Source organism: Lampetra planeri, chromosome 32, assembly GCF_965212315.1.
Source record: "Lampetra planeri chromosome 32, kcLamPlan1.2.h2, whole genome shotgun sequence".
NCBI classification, from domain to species: Eukaryota; Metazoa; Chordata; class Hyperoartia; order Petromyzontiformes; family Petromyzontidae; genus Lampetra; species Lampetra planeri.
Genome location: NC_136138.1, coordinates 2,010,224 through 2,037,723, shown reverse-complemented (window position 1 = coordinate 2,037,723; position 27,500 = coordinate 2,010,224). Strand labels below are relative to the sequence as shown.

At 43.0% G+C, this 27,500-nt stretch overlaps 1 protein-coding gene across 2 annotated transcripts in view; it reads left to right on the top strand.

The window, feature by feature from the left end:
• Positions 1 to 26,508, top strand: part of LOC144729286 (A-type voltage-gated potassium channel KCND2-like) — a 486,104-nt gene extending 459,596 nt beyond the window's left edge. For both annotated transcript variants that reach the window (XM_078609433.1, XM_078609434.1), the window contains exons 5-7: positions 3,442 to 3,501; positions 15,219 to 15,475; positions 21,265 to 26,508. In XM_078609433.1, the coding sequence (XP_078465559.1) occupies positions 3,442 to 3,501; positions 15,219 to 15,475; positions 21,265 to 21,460 (513 nt within the window). In that variant the 3' untranslated portion in view covers positions 21,461 to 26,508. The remainder of the gene's footprint in view (positions 1 to 3,441; positions 3,502 to 15,218; positions 15,476 to 21,264) is intronic.
• Positions 26,509 to 27,500: the final 992 nt, after the last annotated feature.

Below are 27,500 nucleotides of genomic sequence, written 5' to 3'. Positions count from 1 at the left end.
ACAGCTGAGAGGCACGAAAAGGCAGCGTGGATATGAGGACAGAGAGAGAGAGATAGACAGCCCGATTTATTTTTGATCAGCAAAATGTTTTGTGGGCATATCACCAACCTTGTTTACCCGTCATTCAATGAGCGATATAAAAAATAAAATAAAACTGACAGCAAATTGTTGAAGCCCTGTACATTGTGCTATGTATACATGAAGTATGTTTTGTTTGTTTTATTTATTTATTTATGAATACCAGTTTTTTTTTTGGTGACTAATTTCGGAGTTGATAGATGCACACGTGTGCTGTATCTTTTGTGGTGCTCCCAAAGTTCGCTGATCCGTTAAAACAACAAGTAGCCCGTCGACATTGTTTCTCTCGGTAAAATCGGGTAGCAGTCTTCCTAAGCCTGACCCCTGACCCTTGCAGAGCACCACAAGAGCTGCGGATCACAACTGTGCAATTATGGATCGGATAATATTTTGTCATGTAACGATGATGTTTGTGGTTTCAAAGTGAGTCGAACATATTTGGACTTGAGTTGGTCATCGCGGAGTCCCAGAGTGTGCTGACGTAGGGAACCCGCCACATTGACAATTTGCTTTTGCTGCTGTTCATCTGCTTGACCGACTCATTCTGTCTATAAATGTCTCTGCCTATAAGTAACATGACTTCCTGCGTGCTATAGAAGCAGACAACACCACCCCAGGACTTGCCTTTGCTCCGCTGACCGTTTTGCTGCTCATCACCGATGCTGGCTTTTTCCAGCTTCGCTGATGAGCAGAAAGACTGTTGAGGTGAAGCAAATCCATGGCTTGTATTGTACGCCGCATCTGCGCTTTCCTTCATCTCTCGACGCATTGATAGCATCATGTCCCTCTTCCTATATACTATAGAAATGTACTGTTCCATTCTACGTTACTTTGCAGTGGCTGAAGTACATTTATTCAGAATATTCTTTGTGCAAATGGGACCAAAGAATGCACTTACATTTCAGGGAAAGGATTTTCAAGAGCCCCTTTACGTAAGAAGCTGCCAGATTCCAGACAAGAGTGCTGTATGAGATTTTGAAACTCCACACTATGTAATTTGACACGGACATCACTCATCCCAAATTAAAGTCACAGCAAAGGATCTACATGCTCGAACGAGTAAGGGCAGTTTTCATCACCAATGAGGAAGTAATTTTCCCAGCATTTGTATGGAATTGAGCCAAAGGAAACTGCCACAGATCATAATGTGGTAATAATGCTCAAGATGAGTTATGCTGTAAAATTGGCATTTTACCACCCTGGGTAATTATTTGCCAGGGTGGCCCATTTTTGTGGCAGTTTTACACCTAAATCTTATTGTTGAAAATCACCTCTAAATTGAAATGATTTCAACAATCAAAACGTAGCATGGCTTTTTACCTATGTTTTTCTAAAGTCTTAATTGCACGAAGAACAATAATGGTCTGTTGCTTCTCGCATAGTAACATAAGCTCTGCTAACCTCATATGTCTAACTATTTTAAGTTATAAAATAGACCGTACTAAGCATATCCAATACACCATTTGCTTTCATAGCTATCAACAAAGCTGTATCCTGCTCACGTATAAGTCTTCTCCTACCTACCTCCTTGCCTGTCAAAACAACAATTTCTGATGCTCAATCCACTCACCTGCCCCATCGCACGTGTCTTATTTCATAGTAAAAGTGTGCAGATTGTATATCGTTAACTGTGCGAGCACCAAAGCAAATTGGTATATTTTTTTAAAGAGAGAGAAATGTGTGTTAACTCAAACAAGCCACGATCGAGTGCTGCTTATACCCTGGGCGGTTTCGTCAGCGATTCTCTGGGACACGAAAGACCAAAATGATCAATTAATTACAAGGAGAGTGAGATGCACGGTTACGTGGTGGAGAGAGACCTCGGTCGTTAGATTTTCACAAATAAATGCACGTGCGCGACCTGTAAACGTATCGTGACAAACGAGTCTGAGTGTTGGAGCGTCATCTCCGAGCGGTAGTGTGTCCAGGGACCCCATTGCACACACACACACACAGGGGGAGAGAGAGAGAGGGAGGTGCAAATTGAGCGGTTTCTCAACTCGGCTTGGAAATTATTTGGCGCTCATCCGCGGCGCGGGTTTTATTTTCTCACACGCGTGTGAGCAAAAGTGGCCGTTCACCTTCACTCCATCTCCTGTCAAAAGGGGACACGAGGTGTCTGGGCGCGGGTAAAGTGTCGTCCAACTAAACCCCAACGACCAACGCGGCCCGTCGAAGGTCATCGTCCGGCAGCGGTTTTGACAGCGGGGCCCGTCCATCTTTATCTGTCACGGATTGCATTGTGCGGTGTGGCTGTAAAATGCATCATCCTGTGGAAAGAATTACAATTGGACGGCAGTTTGATCTGATGTTTTAACCATTCCAGGGCACACCCCCCCCATCCCCTCCCCCACTTAAAAACCTGCATTGACCAGCGTGGTGAGGTATGGTCAAACAACCCCCAGAACCAACACATTGTGGGAAGGCCTTCATCGAGTAGTGAAAAATAATTATTATTATTTCATAGGAATATTTCAAATAATAATGCTCAATGCATTAATTGCATTCTCTTGGGCTCATCTATATGAAGGGTATATGAAATCCAAATCCAGACTGGTGACACCGCTCTATGTTTGAATTAAGCAGGGCTACATCTGTAAATACTTTCATGAGGACACAATTATCAAATACGAAGGAGACATCATCACAGCGATGCACTCCGCTCCTCCTGACATCGGCTATCTGGGCTTGACCGCCTGAATCTGAAATTGTAGTTGCCGTTCTGCGTCCACCTCAGCCGTACGGAACAAGAAGTTCTCATGCAGGCCACAAAGACTGACGATAAAGTTAGATACGCACACTTCCGCCAGATCCGACATGGACACGCTACTTGCTCCTAGGTGGTCCTTGAATAATTCAGACGTGCCACCTGCATTCGACAGAAATGTAATAACCGACGTGTTATCACGCAATCTAATTGAAATCCTTCACTGAACCTAATTATGCCTCGGCTTGTACTTTCAAGGTCGTTTCCACTCTAATACCCATCTTTAAAAGCCCTCCGCTCACTCCACTGACAAAAAAATTAAATGAGATGACATTTCTGGAGCGAAGTGGGGAGGAGGTCAAAAGGATGCGAAACTGAACGTACATCGCAGAGGCCTAATCAAAACATGTATTCGCTTCGGCGCTATAAACTTACCTCTGTGCCACGTGTGGTGCATCTGGTTGTGAACCTCTAAGACGACAAAAATGTATATCTGCATGTCGGCAAACGTGAATGACAGGATATCTGTTGAACGGATATCTGTTTAACTCTAACACGCGTATGCTGTGAATGCGACTGCTCTTCCCCCTTTCCTCCCCTCTATGTTTATTATTTTCCCGTTTGTTCTCTGTTCCCCTGATGCATGTTGCTTGCAGGGGTTGTCCTATCTAGTGGATGATCCATACTGTTCCATCCCTGCTGCACGGGCTACAAAGGTACAGGATTTGTGACTCTCTGTTGTTGCGTCCCGTGTTGTGCTCGAGTCTTTGTCGTCTCCGCAGTCTTTTCAGTTGCCTTGTGCAGTATTTTAATTTGACTCCTTTTCGCCGTATTCCCTTAAATGTGCTTTGTGCTTCCGACTGCGAGTGTTTTAAAGCCAAAAATCCGCACCTCCAGTTAGCACGATTGGCTACGTACGGTGCGAGAGCCGCTCAGCATACGTACATGCATACAAAATGTGATTTGCCCTGTGCTTGGGGATGACAGGCAGATATCAGAACACACACGTTCGTTCAAATGGTTCTCTTGTGCCGAGTAAATATTTAATTATTTAGCACTCGGATTGAAGGGAACATATTGCCAATAATGGTTTCAGGCAATTTTACGACTAAGCTCCTCATGTCACACTGATATACTCATTACTGTGGGTGATTTAAAGATAAAATAAAAAAATATATAAGCAAAATAAATCTTTTCAACTATGAACAGCCTACCTAAATCTTGCCATTTAGTATACTGTATATGCATTGTAACAACAGCTGCATACAGGAAGGGTGGTATGTCGTTTTAATATCTACTGTGACATAGTACACATTATTACTCCAAATACATAAGAACTAACGTATTTACGAATCGTGTTGTTTTCATAATTCTCTCAATTTGCAATTTCCGAAAACTGAATCAATGTCTTTTGCAATACAATCATACATATATACATTGCTTAAAACAATGGTACTGTGTAAGCTAAATTAATAGTAGCAAGCCTCAAAGTTCTTAAAGTATCTAAATAAATCACAATACAATCCTATACAGTGAAGAGGGCATTCCCTCCTTAGGTAATAAGCGTTGAGTTATCTGCTTACAGGACCACTTTATTTGCGTAAATTCATATTGACACATTCTCATAAAGTGTAAATATTACCGTCGAGTAAACCCAGCCATTGCGCAGGTGACGTTATTTTGAATACGTTCTGTTTCCACCCAGATGGATGCAATGGTAGTCGTCAAATGATCACAGCGACAGCCGTGCACATGGGCCTCGTTTAACAACGCTTCATTTTCTTCAGCATCCGGCTGTTTATTTGAAGACACCGATGAAAAAAAAAAATCACCCTCGCGATAAATTTGTTACCCATCACGATAACAAATTCACACGAATTCAAACACACACGCGGTCGAATGCTCTCTGTGTGTGGTTTCATTTGCAGGGTGGGTGACCTGGTCTTGTCGATGTATTTCGCATAAACCGTCATGTTCAAAGTCTTTGCGAATGTCTGTCCAGCAGGACATGACTGGTAGGCACATGCTGTATATTAACACCATCTGCTCTTTCCCTTTGGAAGACATGAAAGGCACTGCAAGGGAGAATCTGATTTATTAATTACTATTGATTAATCCTGCTAATGTAAGTTCTTGCCATGCAAACAACACCGGCATCAAGAATGCCAATTTTTCGGCTATTAGTTGTTTTCCGTCCATACAACTCTTGTTCTCTTCCTATTCACTGTTAATTTCTGGCTAAAACTAAAATGTTACATTAGCATAAAAATCCCATGTTTGTGTAAATTACTGCCACCCTTGACAATCAAGTTTATAAATGTTTGCGTCCTTGAGCCTTCTCAAAAGGTAGGTTACTACGTTTATGTCAGACACTCGCAAGAAAAAGCATAATTATATATTGTTTAAAGCATCATTATTTGAAGGATAGCTCTCACAAATGATAATACGTATCTTTGAAGTGGCATTTTCACATCACGGAAACAAATTATATGTCCGCGTCATTAGCACCAACACGTTACAATATACCACAAATTACCAGAGCATTTTCTTCTGAAGCATGTACAGGTGTGCCCTTGACTTGTGTGGTGTCTGAGCCGCATGCGTTACCGTTGTAATGCAGCTGAACAAAAATCGGCGGCTTCAACCCAGTGACTTGTGCCCGTGTTGTGCTGGCTGTAGTCTCAAAGCACGAGTGCCGTGTAAAGACGACGTCTCACTGGATATTGCAGATGGCAGACACACGTGCCCATTTATAAAGGAGAAGAGGAAAGTTTACGCTTGAGAAGCTCGTGACATCCTAATTTCATGGTGTCAGTGCACATCATCCGAGATTTATACAACTTGCATCTGAGCCTGATAATGCCGCTTGAAGTAAATTTAATATTTTCGTTCGGGCTCATTGTCCACGGAATATATTGTACGTATATCTATGCTATGGATTTAGGACATTTAACTACAGTATTTCATCAAGTGGACTGGTCCTATTTTGCGATCACTCTCAATTTGGATTACAGTACACACGAAGAGGCCTATTCAACAAGTGTAAAGGAACTGGATATTATATTTATTCCACGTTCCACTGCAGACAAGGATTAGCACAATAGTCTTCTATGGGATGCTGTTCCGGGTATCTGGCATCATATTGCAGATCACTGGATCTGGTTCAATGACGATGATGAACTATCTGGCTGTGTAGTGCAACCTTTGTGAATTTCGAATCGAAGTGGCTGCCGGTGCATCGCATTACCAAATGTTTCCAACAATTTTCATGGGTGGGAGGGTGAAAGGAGGCACGGAGGGGGGGCCGACGCATTGCTGAAATGTTCGGTGCCAGGATCTCCTGGCACGGCTGATCCATTCATTAATTTATGAGGTCACCCACATATTTTGGTGGGGCTCCTGCGCTTACCACTGAGCCAGCTCGTACGTACGTACGTATGTGCTTGACGGGTCCTATTCTCAGAACCGATCCGGTCATTTCTGTGGGGAATTACCAAAAGCATCTGTCCTCCTGTAAAGTTGGCAATTGGGGACTTTTGTGGTACTATTTGCAGAAGCAGGATGTTGGGTGCCGATGTCAATCCACAAATGTGTGCACGATTTGAAAGTTAACGGCAACTAATTTGGGAACAGAGAAACTCGTTCACCGTAAGGTATAGATAAATAATGACTTCACTTGCCTCTGCACCGTAAGGGATAGATAAATAAACAATTGGCTTCACTTGTCTTTGCACCCATTCAGTGTTCACTTCAAAGTAGTGTTTAAATCCTCAAAAACGAATTTGTTGCAATGCAATTATTGAAAACCCTACACAATAATTGGACTGAAACCTAATTGAATACCAAGTTAATAAAATGGCAAGATAACTTAATACAAAGCTAATGCCAAGGTAATTGAATGCCAAGACAATTCAATGCTGACCTCACTGGAATACCTTCCTCCTCCAGTGTGATTGCAATGCATAATTTCCCCCCTCAAAATCGTACATCTTGATCTTCGCGATTTATAAATTTGAACTCTGAGGTTTCCCCCGTGCTCGTGTATGCAATGTTAGTTGTGCCAGTGGTTGCGCTGGTACAATTACTGGTCCCCTCGTCCTGCACTTTACTGGTACGAAGGCGCAGACGTTGCCCTCATAATTTTGGTCCCCACCAAAAACATTTTACAATATTCCTTTTACTGTGTCTCACTATACTGTAATTAGTTTTCTTTTTATGTTCTTTGAAACAGGACATGCCACACATCGCTGGACCTTCATAATGCTCTGACCACTCTTGTAATTCTCTGCACGTAAATCTAATATATATTCTATCTGACCAGATAAGCTGTCATAAATGTCACAAATGTAATCTCAGATTGGTGTCAACTCGGTTCTTCCTCTCTCCCCACCCATCCGATGAGTACCACTCTGTGGAAAGGCAACAGCAATTGACCTTCAAATTATTTTGTCTCTGCCAGACATAGGAATGTGGCCTACAAACAGAAGGGGATGAGTCCCTCCCCACACTGAAACCTAAACGCGTTTAGATGTTTTTTGCTCACAACTCCCAAGATATTTGTAGCCACACAACCAATATTTGCCTCCCACCATCCCACTTGTTGTGCCCTCATTGCTAACACTGTCTCCCTGAGAAGAGATAGTCAATACTGTAGTAGTTGGAAGCGTCCAGCCGGCCGGCCCCTCGTCTCGCGTTGCCTACGCCAGATCGAGACGACCTCTCCGCTCCTCTGGAGACCCGGACTCCTCCTTCTCCTCCCCCTGCTGCTGCTGCTGCCGCTGCCACTGCAGCCACCCGGAGTGGAGGGCACTACAACCACTTACCGGTCACGTGCAAGAGTAGTGGCCGTAGCAGGAATTGCCCACGAATATTTCAACCTGATCTTTTGTTTGAAAGTGACACCGCAACCACTTTGTAACCGCCGTGACACAATGACTTTGGTAAAAGCCATGGAAATGAATGCACGCATATGGACGGACATGAATTATAAGCATTGACCGATCCCACACTTTCGGAGCCTTTCAGAATGTACGTCACAAAATGTACGCCGTGAATTCCATTTGGCAGTGTCAAGCAGCAAACTCCGCGATAATGCGAGCTGAATTCCAAGCGCTGGTTTGAATGTGTTCTCACGCCAGGCGTTTAACGTCCGTGACGAGCCGTCTGGACTCGAACATTTCGGCTTGCACACGTGTCGTCGGTCATTTAAATTCAGTGATGTACCACCGTGACCTTCCATCTACCCCAGCCAGGGCCTCTTCGCCTCAATGTTCGAGGAGGGCACAGTCTGACACACTTAAAAGCCTCTCTTTCACTTGACCCACCTCCATTCTGGATTGTCTGTGTGGAGCATATGGCAGAAAAATATAAATTGATATCGAAAAAAATGATAATTAATTTATCCTAAATACAATAGGGGGTCTGCAAACTGCAGTGCACGCTGCACATGCACAGTATTACAGAGACACATTTTTATATTTTGTCTTCCAGGCAGGAATTAGTTATAGCTTTGCCCATTTAAAATTGAATATGCAATTGGACTTGTTAAACGCCCTTCATAATTGAATAAGTATTGTAGTACCTAAGATCGAAACAGGAGGATGATTTCTCCACAACTCTGGCTGTCACCTGATGATGCTGGTTGTAATTACCGGTGAAACTTCACAGGACTCGAATGGTAAATGTTGTGGGTTTACTCTCCAACACACCGGTGTGCTGAACTAGTAACGAATTGGCATGTTTTGTTTACGTGGCAAACCGTAATAATTCCCTGTGTCGGGTGGTGGCGGGTTTAACGGGATCTAATCCAAAAACCTCTTATGTAAAACATTGTCTATCACACACTGTGCATTACATGTACAGTAACGTAGTATATTCAACATAAGTTACTGCACTAATAATAAGAAGAATACATTTCTGAAATATTTCAACTTCGTACTTTTCAGAAAAAGTATCAGAACTTGTGAACAAAAATGTTTTCGTTATTAAGTATTGTTTTTGGAGAGAAGACGAACGAAAGATACAATTGTTGATCCATAGCCCTGTACATCATGAGCACCACCTCCTCCACTTGCAATGTTCAGAACAATTTTATCTAGACGTTGGCATTCTGCCATCTGCTCTTGTGTTGAACATATCCTGGGAGCTTTTTTCCCTCAATTTCGTTACTACTAAAGCTGTGAAGGCCTTGATAGGCTGGCTACAGAGCTCCAGTTCTACGAGCCGCTGTTGATTAACTGCGAGTCACACCAAGTGACTCCGTTGATAGTTACTTTCTTATGCTCCTTTACCATTCTCTAAGAGGGCCACAAATACTGAAGCCGTAAGAAGTTTGCAGACATACATTTTGAGCGACTGGAATATAACACGGCATCATCTTCGCAAGCTTTGAATTGTAAAGTGTGCCGATGACTGGAGGCCGGACGCAGTTGAGAGTTGACATATACCCAGAGATCGAGTATTCTGTTCTATTTTGAAATTAGAAAATCGGCTCTTGTTCACGCCGGTGCAGGACGTCCTATATGGGACATGCCATTTCCTCCAAAGTACTATATAATAGTGTTTTCAAAATGTCATTGCATTGTAAATTTTTATCATTCAAGCGGGGCAAGAAAAATTGAGAAAGTTCAATGCTAGGCCAGTTTGCCGCCCTGAATTTTAAACTTTTCTACGATAATCTATGTCCACAACTTCACTACGCAACGGCCTATGCAATAATACCCATGTTACCACAGCAATGCCCGAGGGGTTATTGCTTATTAAACAATTAAGCAGCAATGTTTTCATTACAGGTGTCCTCTGGGTCAGAATTTCACAATCCATTTACGTTGTAGCTTCAGGATACAGGACCCCAATATTGCCTACACACACACTAAGCCCCGATCTGTAAATCCACTTTATGACCTTATTGGGTAAATTGTAGGCATTGTGGTTAAGGAGAAATGCAGTAGTTAATTTGTGTAAAGAGGCACAGTTCTGTTTAGCACGTAGGCTTTCGCGAACAAAATCATCCATAATAGAGGGGTGTTTTTGGGTTAGATCGCGTAAATATAAATGTGTCGTTAAACCCTCCACCACCTGACACAGCCAATTAGGATGGTTTGTCACGTAAACAAAACATGCCAATTCTATAATAGTTCAGCACACCGGTGTGTCGGAGGGTACTTAAGGCACAATTCTGTTCAACGTGTCCACCGCACTGCAGCATTCTGCAATCAGCTTCAGTCTCATGGTTGGCAGAGCGTGAAGTCAGCCGCGCAGCCACATTGCGGCTGTAGAAAGAGCTAACGAGGCAGGAAAGGACAGCAGGTCGTACGTGCTGGAATTAAAAAACACATTTAACCCCCCCCCCCTCCAACAAAGTCATCTGTGAAGGAAAGGACAGGGAAATTTAAGTGCAGAGAAGGCCACCGGCACGACGGAGCCGTGCGAAGCGTGCGCACTGAAGTTCGGGGAGAGGTTTTTAAAAAAAACACACAACTCCAAAAGCTTTTTTAGCCGACAGCTGATCGGGTGGCAAGAACATACACTAAGTGCCTCCTCAAGAGAGCGGCTAAATTGAGGAGATATATTTCCAAGATGTATTGTGGGAATAAGTACGTTTATCGGGCATCGTTATGTGCGGTTCGATGTGTTAACCAAGAGCGTTTGTTCTCGGTATAAAATATTCACCGCCCCGCAGAATACGGTGAAACAGAGCGATGCATTTCACGGCGCTTGGCACGCGCTTTTCAGCGGCAATCCGGATATCGGTCAGCCTTGACGCATCGGCGCGCCGTGTTAACTAGCGGGGTGAGCGGTCCCTCTGCGTTCGTGCAATCAAGCTACAGCTCACACGGGGATTGCCCCATCTCCCTCTGCCCTCTTAGTTAAAGGCGTTGCTTGCCCTTCCCAATTGTTATTTCACATCTCACTTGATTTTCTCACTGGCTTTGGCCAATTGGCGGTGTAACACTTCCCCCCCCCCCCGTCCGCCAGAGTGGAGAGTTAGCCCGCTTCAGAATGCCACGGGCGTGCTGCCGATTCCGTGACGTTTGGCGCCGCGTGCGGTAAATGTAAATCGTCGTCTGTGTTGCCCGCTGCACGGTCACCGGCGCCGAAGAAGCCCGTCAATAGCACTGGTCAACACACTTTTGCTGGCATAAGGTATTCCAACGGTTTTAAGGTAATTTTGGGGTGCTCATTTGTCTATCACATCAGGTTTTTGAGATATCAAATATTGCATTTTCAATAAAAACTGCAGAAGAAAAATATTAAATAAATGTGGATATCTACATAAAATGATATTATATACACACTATCCTAAAAATACAGCACCATATTTTAACACTAAAGCAGTCACTGACTCGCAACAACTTGCAATCATAAGTGACAGAGTTAATTTCTGGTAAAATCAATGAAAATGGGGTATGCCGATAGCATAAAAACGAGATGTGATAGAGCAAATCTGAGATCAGATTTGGAATCAGCACCCTGAAATTAGTCTAAAATAGCTGCAAAAGTCCAGGCCAGAAATTTTTTTTTTGTTGACCAGTGTAGTCCAACAAATTCAGCTCTTCGTGTTTTACCGTCAAAAATTAATAACAAAAAAAATTAAAGAAAAACTCAGGAGGGTTATCTGCCCAGCGTGGATGAGCGAGCGTTTGACAGATCGCTTTCTCGAGCGTGGTGGTTGCTGTTATCAGGCTGCTCTTGCAGTTGGATGGAGAAGCCTCGGCCATGGGTCGAGACATCATTATTATTATTTTTATAAGCTCGGAGTGATAGCCATCAGGACATTTTATTGAAACAGTGTTCATGTGCAGAATACAGCAAGGGTTACGAGGAGGAGGAGGATAATGATGCCAACTGACAAATCAGATTCACTTGCAAAGTATCGTTTTACGTGTCGTTTAAATGCATATTTCCCTGAACTCCTGACAGAATTGCACTCCATTTGGTACGAAAATAATAACGTTTAGTTTTATACGTAGCGTCTTCGTTCATCCAAATTGCATCTCACAATCGCTGAGGAACCGCACACAAGCTAGAAGGCAGCTAGGCAGTGAGCCCGAGACCACAATTGGCCAAAACTCCGCAGTCCTCTATGTATTTGGACATTTCCATCGTCAGCTACATTAGGGTGAAAGTGACTTTAATAATAATGATCATTTATTAAATTCACATCAACCTTGGGTAGAGAGATGATAATTCAAATTACCTTTTTTATGGACTCTCTCACTTGCTTCCTGAATATACACAACGCATTCAAGCCTATTGAGGAGTGTGAGATGAAACCGGACACCTCCACACCCAAGCGAAGGGAGTTTCGCAACGTTTGTGCGATCCACCTACCCTCTCAATGGATCGATCGCAGTCTTGCGCCTCCACCGCCCAACTGGATGTATATAACTCACAACCAGCAATGTACCAGCCTTGCAAGGTTGAGAGTTCCAGCTTTCCAGATTGGCAATGTTATCTTTCGTTATGATTCGCGCATATTTAAGTCTCGAGATATATAAATGTAGAAGGGAGTAGTGGAGAGCACGCTTTGACTGGTTGCCGTTTGTACTTGAACTGGAAAAACATAGCTCTGGCAGCAGCAGCAGCAGCAGGGAGAGGAGTGATTTTTCGAGAGAACGAGAATGATGACGGAATTATAAACGGAGCACACAATCCATACCACTCGTGCAATCACTGCTCACGTAATTTGACTTTTAGTTGATGTTGAGTGAGGATGCTGTTGGTGCTGATGCTGCTGCTGAGGTGTAATGGCCCGCACGCTGCCGTTGCAATCTCGATTCAAATTGATCTTCCGGCGCGACAGTTGATATGATGGTGCAAGTTTTTTTTATATTTTAAATACCCCCCCACGCCACCACACACCCAGCAGTATTAATGGATCCACCATCACAGCAGGTCGTGCCTGGTGGAGCAAAGTGCGGGTGGCATTGTGTTTTAGTAATGAGAAGCCATGCGCTGAAAACCCGGTGACCAGAGTTTCACTCCCGGCCATGAGTGTGGTTCATGCAGACTTGATGCTTTGCAAGAGGTATCTATTTGGTAATTGGACATCTGAACGCCTGTTTTATTGCCAGAAAGGGTAAAACCTATTCTTCTTTTTTTATACTGGAAAAAAGGTCCCGAAGATAATATTTACATCGTCCGTTACGTTACGTTGAGAAGTCACTTTGAAGAGAATTAACATTTAATGGGTATGGATATGATCATTCAAATTACCTTTTTTGAAATTCACAGGCAAAATATTTTTACTTACACTGCAGTAACGAAACGAGATTACTTTTGTTAATTAAAACGCCAGCATGAAATATTTATTTCTGTGAAGATCAGCTTTATTTTTTATTTATTAATTATTGAGCATCCTAGCCATTTGCTGTCAGGTGCTGTTAAACACAATCTTAATTTAGGAAGGTTTATAAACCTTATAGTCTGAGGAACGCAGAGGTAGAATATAGCAGATGTTGCAACTACAGAAGGATGTGTATTTCAATGCACTTCTAAATCACTGGATACAAGATTGATGCCGACTGCCTAATGGGATGCTGACTGCATTACCACGCTACCCAGGCACATTTAATTGATTTTTTTTTGTTCCAGTGCTGCCAAAATATCCCATCGCTCTTACAGTGCACAATATGATTGTTTAAAAGGACCTTACAGTGGTTGTTTTCGATTCCATTTTCTCAAGTTGTAAGTCGTGACGGAACTTATTCATCACATCCTTTCCGAGTTTTCTCCACAATACTGTCAGTGGGAAAATGAACTATTTTGGTTGCGTAATATTTTTGTAAATGCACGTTCCTTTTGAAATGGCGGTCTGTTGAATGATACATTGTTGACAATTATTTAACATTATTTTGTTCGTGCTCATATTTCCATTTTTATAAATTACATAACATTTTGCAATTAGCACAACTTGAAAGTGATAAGAATTAATTATCCACAGAGGGACACTATAATACAAAAATAATGTTAACTTTAATACATTTTGTACTCGTCCAACTGGATCACTACCAACAGGCACAATGACATGTCAATATTTATTTTAACAAGATATCACTCTCTAGAGTAGACCATAATGTGCTGGTGTTTGCTGTGGTTTATACCATCCGCCTGGTTTAAAGTCTTTAGATGATGATGTCGAGGGTGATGGTGAGTATGATAGTGCTGACCAGGGGCGGTTTCTTCATTCGGGCGATTGGGCGACGCACCACCAATGTCATTCAACCACAGAGTCACGCGAGCCGTCACTTTGCCTCTGGATATAGTCCAATCAGCGTCATGCTACGTTCTGTGGAGTACCGCCTTTTTTTGGGCGATTTCCCTCCAGCTGAGAATCGCCCCAAGTGGTCCCATAGACTTACATTCAAAGATGTTTTTTTTCGAACGGGGGCGCTGCAATGCATTCTCTATGGCTTCCGGGAGGGCTCGCCCTAACGTGCTTACGTCATCATACGTGCTTGCGTCATCATACGTAAGCACGTTTCACCCAACAATATTATTTGTCGCCACCTAGTGGAATCTTTAATAAAATAAACTTGAGTGGTTTGTTTTAATAGTGAGTATAGAAACAAACAAGATGTATTGTAAGAGTCACTTTATTTTTCATTAATATTAAAGAAGTGAAGTTGCCTTTACATGCTTAAGCTGTTAATTTATCCATTGCATGGGTGGACCTTATCCTTATCAATCATCCAGACATTTGCCCCCCCTGAGAGATTTTGCAGGAGCCGCCACTGGTGCTGACAATTAAAGAACAGTGATAACGCTCGTATCCTTGTACGGGATACATTGCACAACTATCAAGGAAACGTTGAGATTTCAATACGGTTTACTCAACTCGTATGTTATTGTTTGATAAGCAAGAGCGTTTGTGTCAAAATGGGCGTATTTATTTCAGATAAGTCTTGACGTTGCAACGGTTATTTCACCAATCTTGTCACGTGACCATTGTAAAGATTGCCCAAACTGCAAAGAGGTTTGAACGATTACGAGTATCAACCAACCTGATCGGGACATTTGATTTCATAGCATCACTTTGGAACGTGGTCATCCCGCGAGGCCCTAATCGGTGTGAAATGGTGGTCCAGAAGATGTATATTTGAAATAGATTCATTTTAAAGTAATTTTCATCCATGCCCTATTCTCAGTGGTTATGTTCAATTCATACGCACACTCTGCGAATTAAAACATTTGTATATTTTTACAAACGGTATAAATCGAAAGAACGCGCGCAAAACGCACGCGTCGTCACATCCCATGCGGCGAGGGATCCACAGCTGGGCTCTTCTTAAGGCGTAAACAATGACCGCGTCCGCGTGCGCCGTGCACAGTTTCACGAACCGAGGTTCGCCCGCACGCACGCACGCGCAAGCACGCCACGCGCCGTCACCGCTCACGCCCGTGTCCCGTGTGCGCGCGTGTACGCCGGCAGAACCACGAGTTCGTGGACGAGAAGGTGTTTGAGGACAACTGCCTGGAGGGATCCGTGGGACACCGCACGCCCAGCCGCAGCCCGTCGCTCTCCTCCCACATGCACAGCCTCACGGGCACGTGCTGCTCCCGCCGGGGGAACAAAAAGGCCTTCCGTCTGCCCAACTCCAACATCTCGGGCAGCGGCGTCGGCAGCGCGCAGGAGCTCAACACCATCCAGATCCGCTCGCTGGAGCGAGCCACGCATTTGCCCAACAGGTGAGGGTGCCGCTTAGAGGATTGGCCAATTGGCCAGGGGGTGGGGGGGGGGGTGGTAGAGATGCCCGCTCGGACGTAGGGAAACGAACGTCTGAGCGCAAACCACGGGGCGCGAGCTTCGCCAGCGAGGCGTTAAATCTGACGCTCCTGCCCAGGGAGTTTGTTTAAGTGCAATAATTAACGGTGATTAAATCTGGTGCCACGTGTAATTCACATAATTCCCTCGGCGGTATCCGTTTATAGCCGAAACTAAAACAAAATCTGCTTAGTAGATTGAGTACCACTGTTTTTGCTCGGTGTTCGTCAAACGGTTTAGCTAAGCATTTCACACTACGTTCATATTTTTGCCTTGAATTCCTAACATCAACAACAATAATAAGAACTTGTTTGCTGAAGTGGAAGAGAAAAAAAATAGTGCTGTGGTTGACCCACCTGATGATGATTGCTTGTGTTGCAATCGAAACGTCGTGATTTAATTTATTTTATTTTATACCTACGTGACTTTACCGAAAGAACCAAAGAGTATGGATCCCTGCAGTAACGAAAACTTCAAATCTAGATTAAAAATAATAAGAGTTACAACTTCTACAGCGTCTTCCATAAAATCTCAAGATGCTTTACATCAATGGCCTTTGGGCCATTTGGGTAAGAAGTGGCTGAGTTAAAACAGCAAAGACCTTCTGAAAGAAAGACCTTCTTAGGCTGGGACTTGAAGATTCTCAACTGAGCCGGATTCCCTGGACAGACTTCGCCAGAGTGGTCTAGCTTTGGGGGTGGCTTAATGAAGACATCAAGAGAACACATACCTTAGCCACCATGGTGGTGACATGCTATCTCCCTTGCCTGTCATGCAGGAAGCCGTGGGTTCGATCCCGACCCTGACACCTGCATATTTTCAGTTTGCATGTTCTCCCCGTGGTCGCGTGTATTTCCCTCTGGGTCCCCCAGTTTTTCCCTCCACATTTAGAAACATGCGTTTAGAGTATTTGGCTACTGTTTTAAATTTCCACGTGGTAAGCCACTTCGTTGAGTTATCATTTGTGGCCAGGTTGCTTCTGATAAAGAGCTGTATAGCTCAGTGGGCCTTACCTGGTAAAATAACAAATATATTTTATCGTGTTTATATGTTTATCAAAGATGTGGTTATGCCTCATGCTTAATAATATCGGCACAGAGCACTGTTAATATTCCCAAACGAAAACCTTGCCCAAGCGAGGGATTAATTGAACATAATTAGAAAAAGTGAGCCAACATTTTTCAGCCTGAACCTTTGTTTCATGCCTGTAAGGTTGCTTTTCAGCTGTCTATCTTAATGTGCCTATCACGTGTTAGCCAGCAGTGTCAACACACAAACTATGCCAAGCAGGCACAATTATATTGTATAAAATCATGGCCAATGTTAATCAGTCCAGATTATTATTTTTTATTTAAAATAAAGCACAATTAATCGTGATTTGAGGGTAATATTTTGAATTTAAATTGTTATTTTTTACGTATCAATTCGTGGGCTGTCAGAACATCCTGTCCACAATTTTTTGGTGAAAAAAAATAGACAAAATTGCTCAATTATGTGTCACAGTTGCTGTGACGCATAAGTGGAAACTGCTATTCTGCCAAACATGAATTATGAGGTTTCTCGTAGCATAAATGTGATGTAATGTTTGAGAGAAGCTACCGTGGCGTCATGGGTAGCACACTGGACTTGCAATCCATAAATCGACAATTTGATCTGGCACGGCAGTTGAATGAAATGGGAAAGTCTCTAAAATCCACCACCTCTCTCCACCCAGCAGTAGTAATGGGTTCACCTACAGTTAGTTGGTCAACAGGTCATGTGTGGTGGGGTAAAGTGTGCGTACTCCCATCTCCTCTTCCAAGAGCCTCTGGCCAGTGTGGAAGAGTAGGCCAAATACCATTTAGAGGGGGCTCTATAAAGCTCACTCTCGTGGAAGCCCTTTCACCAGCAAGGGTGAAGAGCAAGGTGTTATCGGTCTGCACGTTCACCATTGAACTTGTTCATGGAGCAATAATAGGACATCACGACCCAGACCCTGAAAGTGGTGGAAATTCCACATTTCCACGTAGGTATGCAATATATCATGAAACTGTCAATTACCCTCGGAGTGTATCATTTTTTCCCCATGGCCAAATGGTGAATGCCATTCCCATTGAGGGAGTTCACAATGCTTTAATAGCCACCGCTGTGAGGCATCGCGGGAGGGCACTGACAATTGTAAAAAAAAGGGGTCACGAACACTTTGATAATATTTTCAAGAATGGGACATTATGTTTCAGTGGCATGACAAAAACATTGTAATGGCGGGCCGATTTATTTTATGAAAGAACCTGGTATGCAGGGCTAGATAATACTGTAAACAGTATTCATTATAAGCTATCCATAGATATATTTATCAGGAAAATGTTAGAATTATTCCTGAATGTCCAAGGACATAGGTACATCAGTCGATGTAAAGTGCGCAAGTTAAAAAATTATAATGTGTGTGTGTGCATATATACAGCATAGTGGGGAGCGGAAGTGTAGCGGTTAGCACGCTGCGCTACAAACCCGGCTACCCAAGTTCGATTCCCGCTCACAGCCAATATCGGTGACGATTATTTGAACTGGTCCTGGGCCTCCACTAGGTCGACTCAGTCTCAAATGAGTACCTGGTGCGGTGTGTAAACATCGCCACTAGAGAGACAAAGGCGGCCGGGCATGGTGTTGGCCACCCACCCCCTCATGTGCCGTGCCAGCCTTCATAGGCGCTCGCTAACAGTGCTTGCCCCAACAGTCTGTTAAGGCTAGATCGGGGGATCTTTGTCTAGGGGAGCATTGGCACAGTGGTTCACACACCCGAAGGTCTGAGTTTGAATCCCTAGCCATGGCTGAAATCAGTGATGAGCGACATCTGAACCGGGCCAGGGGGCCCCCTCTGCTTTCACCAACGCGCGTTGGCTAGCGTAGCCACTGCGGTCGAACAACCCCGTGACCGATTTGGCATTGGGAGGCCTTCATTGAGCAGTGGGTTTTAAGAATGGGCTGAAATTATTTTGTATTGTTATTCTTATTCAGGCATATAGGCATTAGAAATGGGAGACTATTAAAATAGAATAAAACAGAGGCGTAAGTGTGGCAACATGGTGAGGTGCCAGCTACTACAGTCAAAGTATTATACTGGTAGGAACCTCCTGGTTACACCAGCCCACAGGGGATTATTGTGTCCGTCCGTCCGTCGTGCATCCAAAAATGGGAGCGGTGGGGCTGGGTGGAGAGGGGAGGGTGGGGAGGGGCTGGGTGGGGAGGGTGGGGAGGGGTTGGGTGGGGAGGGGCTGGGTGGGGATGGTGGGGCTGGGTGATGGTTGGGAGCGGTGGGGCTGGGTGGGGAGGGGAGGGGCTGGTCACCCCGTGGCGCCCTTATAAAACTCAACGTTTAACCTACTCACGCCGGCTTGTGCCTGCTCTCACAGTCGGCCATATTTGTGTAATACACCACTCCGCCGTTGACCCTGGCCATTGACTGAGCAACCCAACGTTCCTACCAGCTCCCTCCGCAGGAATGTGTTTCGGTGGTGTGATAGCCAAGTGATAAATGTTCCTAATGCTTGAGTTTTCTGGAATGTTTCCAAATTCACTGAATGTGGACGCGTTTTGGACCAGTGCGTAAGCAACTTCTCTTGAGTTGAGAACCATCAGAAGCGATATCCCTGATGTTTCAACCTGTGAGCACAAAGTTTAGCCTCAACATTAAACCCTTCATTGTAGTCAATACAATCAATTACTTGGAAGGGCATCCTTTACCAAAGGTTACTAAGGGATATTTTATCGCATTGAATCATTTCAGCATAGTTTAATTGATTCACACATCAAAAATTTTCAAATATCTAAGCCCTCTTATGGCATGGGCTGAGAACTATTATTGTGTGATTATTATTTTGGCATGTCAATATAGAAATGGAGATCGTTGAAAATTTCAACCCTTACAGGAAAAGTGTTAAAGGTGATGTATCTATTTGGGAGTTTTGCTCGTGCTTGAAATTTTCATTCATATTTCAGAATATAATGAAAGTGAATTAAAGACCATGGCTGTGAATATGTTAAGGGTCCTTGAGTTTAGATTCCAAAGGATTACATGCCAGATGTGGAAACCTGCCCGCTAATGTTTATCATCAATATTTAACCTTCATTTAAATCGGTCAATAAAATCTATTTACTTGTAAGGTCATCCTATACCAGAGGTTACAAAGGGCGATATTATCACATTGCACAATCTCGGATTAGTTTCGTTTCACATCAAAATATTGAAAAATCTATCAGGAAAATGTTGTAAATAAATTAATAATTTCATAATGGTTATATGTATTACCATATATCAATAGCCTCCGATATCTGTAAAAAAAAAACAGATCCTACAATGACTTCAGATCTGTCTTAAATATATGAACATTATTCAAATGCTTCAGACTAATAACGAGGGCATTGCCAAACAAGCCACAGAAACCTCATGGCAATTGAAAACAAAATCTCGAGCTTTCAGGACGTTATTCCCACTGGCACTATCAGGGGGCAAGTTTCATAACCGTTGAAACCAAACACTGCAAACACATTAGTACAGCAGTGGAGCCATCGTTCCATGGGTATCACACTCCACTATGACCTATAACTTCAGTGGAAATCTAACAGCTAAACCGGTTCTGAGACCACCTCTCCTTCCCCCCTCACTAATCTGCACACATCAGCGTGGTGAAGTATGGTCAAACAACGCCAATGGCCGACAAGGCATGTGGAGGCGTTCAACCAGCAGTGGGTTCACATATCTGTACGTTATAATATTTGTATTGCTTCAATTCAGTACTTCAAAAGTCGATGTGGCTGGATGGGTTGGGTGGCTAATGCCCATGTCAGTGCACTGAACTGGTGAGTCAATGATCTCAGAGTAATCACCAGTGACTGCACAAAAAGGAAATCAAATTACATTTGCTTTATTTATTTCGGTTATCGCATTTTAGTGCGGAGGGATTTTTAAAAAAAATTAGTTTGACTACCAAGCGATGAACACTCTTTACAGGACAGATTAAAATGACAATTGTGCCACTGAGTTGCGGGTAAGGGGCCCATTAACGTGGCTTAGGAAGAATTCTGATATCATTTTCTAAGGTCCATTCTCTTGACATGAGCACTGCCCATTGTGAAAGATAACGGTGCAGTCCTGCAATATCTGCTCGCACAACTGCTGACAGAAGGCTCTCTCATAATATAGGTTTTTGGGTCAGATCGCGTTATTTATAAATGTGTCGTAACCCTCCACCACCCGACACAGCCAAACAGTAAAAAATGTGTCACGTTTTTCAAAGGACAAAATAATTCACTTCCCTCTTCACTACATTTTGGTCGACTTTTTCCACAATGTATGTTTTACTCCGTACGTAGCCAACGGTGTTAATCGGAGATGCGGGAGAAGGACAGTAACCCCTCCACTTTATCTCACCGCACACGACCTGCTGGTCGCCTGTTGATGTCCCCCAATTACACTGCTGAGCACACACAGGTGGGGTGGGAGGGGACTTTAAAAACCTGCCCATCGATTGACTTGCCATGCTGGGAGATCGAAGCAGTGACCTCTTAGTGCGAGCTAACCATTACAACCGTGGGAGCATCCTCTTTGATCGATGAGTGCGGAGCCTTGTAATAATTTTTTTCGTGATAAAAACATGCGACATTTGACACGGTTTGCTAAGAGGGAGGGAGGGAGGGACGCGAAGTGAACTCCTCCGCCTTCACCTGTCCGCAGGCGCGAGAGTCTCAACGCCAAGCTGGAGGAGACGGCCAAGCTCAACTGCGACCCGTCTCACATGACGACGGCAATCATCAGCATCCCCACGCCGACCACCACGCCCGAAGGAGAGAACCGGCCCCCGTCCCCCGGCGCTACCCACCACCTCTCCAGCCAGGCCAGCCCCAGCGTCATCAAAATCTCCGCCTTGTGAGGCCACCGATACATAAAGTCGTTCATTTTTCGGGTGGTTTGATTTATTTTTTTTGGTTGCCTTGCGATGGGCCCTGGAGGAGGAGGAGGCAGAGTGGCGAGGAAGAGGAGGAGGGTGGATGGGAGGAGGAGGCGGAGGAGGGGAGCTGGAAGCCCCGCGGTGCTCCAGCACGATGGAGAGGGGAGGCCACAGGCGGGTTTTACTGTGCGGAGGGGCCGCGAGCAAGAGCCGACGGGAGGAAGAGGAGGACTCCCGTTCGCAAGCACGGAGACGGTGCCGGGAGCAGAACTACTGTGGCGGGAGGCTCCGTGGGGGTCTGCACACAGAGAGGAGAAGAGAGTTTCGGTCTGGTTACGGTTTTTTTTGCTGCTGCTGCTGCCGATGCTGTCTCCAGACTGTGTCCGAGAATGGAATATTTATTTAATTTTACGCAGAGAGCACGTGGAAGTAAATATATATATTAGCTGTTTATATTAAGCTTCACGGAATTTTAGTCTTGAGTTTCACAATGTGAATACAATGGAATGAGGCTAGTTTCTCAAGTTTCTTACTGTGTGTGCGCGCGCACAGCTCCCGTGCACCTGTATATTCAGTCATCTGTGCATTTTGTTAGTTTCGTCGTATGCATGACCACTCGTCCGTGCACATTTGAAAGAGGCGCGTTTCTCTCTGAGTGTTTGGAATTCGGTGCAATTCAGGTTTCACTGTTGGAAGGGTTTGAGGAATCGAAACAGTTTTGTGTATATTACACAGATAATGGCCAGCTTTATGCATGTCATCATCAGGACGTTTTGTTGGTAAGCAAGAAAGATTTCTATCAGGTACTGCAAAGTTACAGTTACTGTTTTATTTTGATAAAATTTTACCTTTATCCTTGCACATTCTTTGTTCGTGTGTACATTAAGGGAATTGATTGCGGAGGAATTTTTCAGACTTTTCAAGATTGCACCGAAACAACATTTTCACGAGCGGAGGTTTGAGAATGTTGTGTTTTGGGTTTATGATGATGATGATTATTATTTTGAGATGAACACAAACCCAGCTCGGCTTCCTTCATGGTAAGCAAATGGCTTCAGCAAGAATTGCTGTTCGAAAATGTGACATCTTTCAACCATCGTATAATATAAACAAGTGGTGGTTCTCACACCCATGACAATGTTACAAGACATCTTAGTTTTTAATAGTCCAGCCTTGTGTATTTATAACGGATAATGGAAATGCTGTAATTCTATGGACAACACGTATTCAGACACATGCATGGCTTCAAAAAAGAAATGCTCCAGTGTTATCTTTCCTAGGTAGTAACTTTGTGTTAGTACCATAACCCCCTAACCTTTTACATGTGTTGTTGATGCCAAATATGTTTAAAAAAAATAAAATGTATTTAAAAAAACAGGCATTTTTTTCCATACGGTAGTGCTGCATAGAGTTTAAATGCTTCATTGCAGCATAGCTATTAAAAGTACGGAGGTTAGGTAGAACAGACACCTGTAAAACACGTGCTTGGATTTAATGAAGTTTGGCCACATTATCACTGCAGCGGTTTTGCTGTGACCTGATCAGAAGGGAACCCCACACGGGGCTGATGGTGGATTCACTGAATACAGGGTAGTGGTATAATACATTCGCATATATGTATATGTTCATGCTGACTTCGGACCAGACACTTCCAAATCACTTTGTTGTTGGAGGTTTATGCAATAATAAAAAAAAAATCAATAAGTTTAAAAAAATGAAAACATAAAAAAAACACAAAGCCAGCAGTTTCCGATCACACGCAAGCGTCTAACGGCAGTGGGTTTCTTACCGCAAAAGTTGTTTTTTGAAAGGGAGTGTACAAACGGTTTAGGGCCTTCTGATTTTGAAATGGAATGTACGGTGCATTGCGTTGCGTGGACTAACGCTTTATTGTCGTCGTGAACTTATTTTATCTGTCTACTTGTCTGCTTCGGGTTTCGGAGGTCGTGAAAGTGGCGTGCTGAAGTGACTCGCTTTGGGGATGGTTTGAGAAGGAAAGAGACAACTGTAAGTCCGTACAAAAGAAATGTTTTGCCTGGCTATTTGTTCTTACAGGACCGGGACGTTACATATCTTCTCTAGTTTTTGATGTGTGAACCTCTAGAATTGCCGTTAGCACATTTGGTGAAATAAACCAACAGACAGCTACTTGCATCGTTCACTGTGTTAGGTCTCACACATGTCTGCGTTGTTATACGTTCTACTTTATTCCAATTGGTTTTGTAAAGATGCACAAATCTGTTATAAAATCGCTTGTGCAACACTGAGCAAATAAAATGAATCTTTGCATGCTTAATATGCATTAAGTGCAATGTATCTAACGCTCATGTCCATCACCATATAGAGTAGATCCTTATTTTTGCGCTCTCTTTGAAAGAAGTTTAATATATCGGTCAACATCCATTCTCTTTCTCTGTTAAATAAACTAGTTTTAAGTGGATATGCGCAAGAGAAAACAGTTCAATAAAATTTGTGCATTCATTTAATTGCGCTTCTGATGAGAATCGTTAAGGTTTTGCTGTGTATTTCCTCCCAAACGCGAGGTCTTAACGTGCAATCTGAACGCAATCTATTCCCCCTCGTGCAGATGGAACGATTGTTTTTTTCTCATGCTCCACCAGAATTAACTTCATATGATTTGAATGTGGTGTGCATATGACTGCCAAACTATGTAGTAAAGCTACTGCTTCGAGACTTCAAACATTGTGTGAGCTACGTCTTGCATCTGAGCACCGGAATATCTGTGAATCTGTATCAAAAGGGCGAGAGTCTCCTTTGAGATGGCGTGCACATTGCAATTGTTCTTTTGTTGGCAGTCCAAATGAGCTCGTGGTAGGGTAAAGCCAAGGAACATTGCCAAGCGTGGGTTTATACACAGATAACACTGGTCAACAACAACAAAATTCTGGCCTGGACTTTTGCAGCTGTTTTAGACTAATTTTAGGGTGCTGATTCCAAATCTGATCTCAGATTTGCTCTATCACATTTTTTATGCTATTGGCATACTCAATTTTCATTAACTCTGTCACTTATGATTGCAAGTTGTTGCGAGTCAGTGACTGCTTTAGTGTTAAAATATGATGCTGTATTTTTAGGATAGTGTGTTTATAATATCATTTTATGTAGATATCCACATTTATTTAATATTTTTCTTCTGCAGGGCGTGATCTAACAATGGCTACACCATCCGAAAGAAGGAAATGCAGTAATGACCCAGATATCTTCTGCTACATCTGTGGCAGCTTCACTTTGCAAGATCAAAGGCGCAACATCAATACCTTTGTCAAGAAGGTTTATCTTGCCTACTTTAAAGTACGACTTGGAGACCAAGACAAAAATTTTGGCTCCTCACAAAGTGTGTAAAATCTGTGTTGAAACTTTGCGATCATGGTCTAAAGGAAAGAATGCTAAGCTGAAGTTTGGTGTGCCAATGGTTTGGAGAGAACCTACAAACCATTTGGATAACTGCTACTTCTGCCTCGTCAATGTAAAAGGTTTCAATAAGAAAAACAAACAACACTTACAATACCCAGATATTCCATCTGCCAGACGACCAGTTGAGCACTGTGAGGAAATACCTGTGCCTGCATTTACTGAGCTACCAGAGATTGATGTTGAATCCCTCAGTTTACCTGCTTCTACAGATGATGATGATGATGCTCAGATCGAATATACGCCATCTGATGCAGATTGTGATAAAATGTCTCTGTTTAGTCAGCCTGAATTGAATGATCTTGTAAGAGATTTATATTTGCCAAAGCAGTCTGCTGAATTGTTGGCTTCCAGGCTGCAAGAGAAAGGACTACTCAGACCTGGCACTAGTGTCTCCTTTTATCGTAACAGAGAAGCAGCACTGCGAAAGTACTTCCATTCAGATGGTCAACGTGTTTATTGTAATGATGTTGGAGGGCTTCTTCTCAATATGGGACTGCCCGCATATGATTCAAGTAAATGGAGACTTTTTATTGACAGTAGTAAAAGGAGTTTGAAATGTATGTTACTTCACAACATAAATATATATGGTTCAACCCCAATAGGACACTCTGTAAAAATGAATGAAGAGTATGCCAACATCAAGATTGTTCTGGATAGATTGGAATACCATGTTCATGGATGGCTAATTTATGTTGATTTGAAAATGGTGAATTTTCTTCTGGGTCAGCAAGGAGGTCACACCAAATACCATTGTTTCCTCTGCTACTGGGACAGTAGGGCTACATTAGAACACTGGGTTAGAAAAGAACTGGCCACCAAGAATCAGTTTGACGCCTGGTGACAAGAACATCAAGAATGAGCCTCTGGTTCATAGGAATACAATTGTATTTCCCCCACTGCACATACAACTTGGGTTAATGAAGCAATTCGTCAAAGCTCTTGATCACACTGGAGACTGCTTCAGCTATATATGTTCAACCTTTTCAAGTCTCAGTGCCGAGAAGAAAAAGGCAGGAATATTTGATGGCCCTCAAATAAGAACACTCATCAGGGATCCACACTTTGTTACAACAATGACTGCGGCAGAGGCTAGAGCTTGGAATGCATTCTCTGATGTGGTGCGGAATTTCCTTGGGAACAGGAAAGCGGACAACTATCGAGAGATTGTGGAGGAGCTGCTCTTGAGTTTCCAAGCACTTGGATGTAGAATGAGCATCAAGGTTCACTACTTACATCATCACTTGGCCCAGTTTCCAGAGAACATGGGTCACGTGAGCAAAGAGCAAGGTGAACGCTTTCATCAAGACATTCAAGTTATGGAAGAACGTTACCAAGGCCGATGGGACTCAAACATGATGGCAGATTACTGCTGGTCCTTGATGAGAGACATTCCACAAGCTGTACATCGGAGATCGTCAAAGAAGAGGTCGTTAATGCAGATATAAAATCACTATTGTGAATGACCTTTTTGTACATATTTTTCTTATCTTCACAATTCAATTCTTACATGGTAATATGCATTCACTTACATTGATATGCAGTCACTCTCACCACTTTGTGCTACGGCTCATTAAATGTTTGTTTCATTATTATTGTATATTGTATCTTATCTTATTCTTGTATGGATGTCTGTTTTGCTATTCGTATATGAGCATAAATTTGCTGTTTTTATTGAAAATGCAATATTTGATATCTCAAAAACCTGATGTGATAGACAAAAATTGATGCCAGATTTGGAATCAGCACCCCAACATTACATTAGAACCGTTGGAATACCTTATGCCAGAAAAAGTCTGTTGACCAGTGTAATTGTAAATGTAATTACACACATTACTATTCATGGCGGTGAATGTGGTCCATTCTAAACTCTGCTTCGTTTATGTTGAAATGTGCCTAAACATTGATCGCATTGGGTTTCTCTTTTAGTCGATAATTATTTTGAGATGGTACAGGTTGGGAATTGGCCAATCATTATTAGTATATTTGTATCAGTATTTTATATATTGTTGAATTATTAATAGTTATATATTACGTAAAATATGTTTACTATCAAAGTGTAACAAATAGGTGGTAAATGTAACACCAAATACTTCTTAGCCAACCAAAAAATACATTCCTCTTTTAAGAAGGGTCCCCTAAAGCAGCCACAGCTACCATATATCGCCATTATTACGTCGAAACATATAACCAAGACCTTAAACTGTTGTTAATGTAATCACTGCTCACTACCTGCTAGGAGATATACTTCAGAAAACACGGTCATGAACAAAAAATAAGAGAAATCTGAAAAAGTACGAAGAACGCGCAGAGAAAGATGCATCCTGGGAATTGCACTGAGAGACCGACGGAGGAAGATTTGGATGAGAGAACACGCAGTTTAATGATCACATCCCAACTACTCAAGAAAATTGGTGGGCTTGGGCAGGATACGACGTTAGGATGATGCAGCGGTCAAGAATAGTGGTAGAGTGGCAGTCAACTGCATTCGGATGGATGTCCACAGAGAAGATGGGAGTGATCAAGTCAGCTTTGCACTTTTACATCCAGATTGAAAACTTACTTCTTTAGAACTTATTTGTTGTGAATA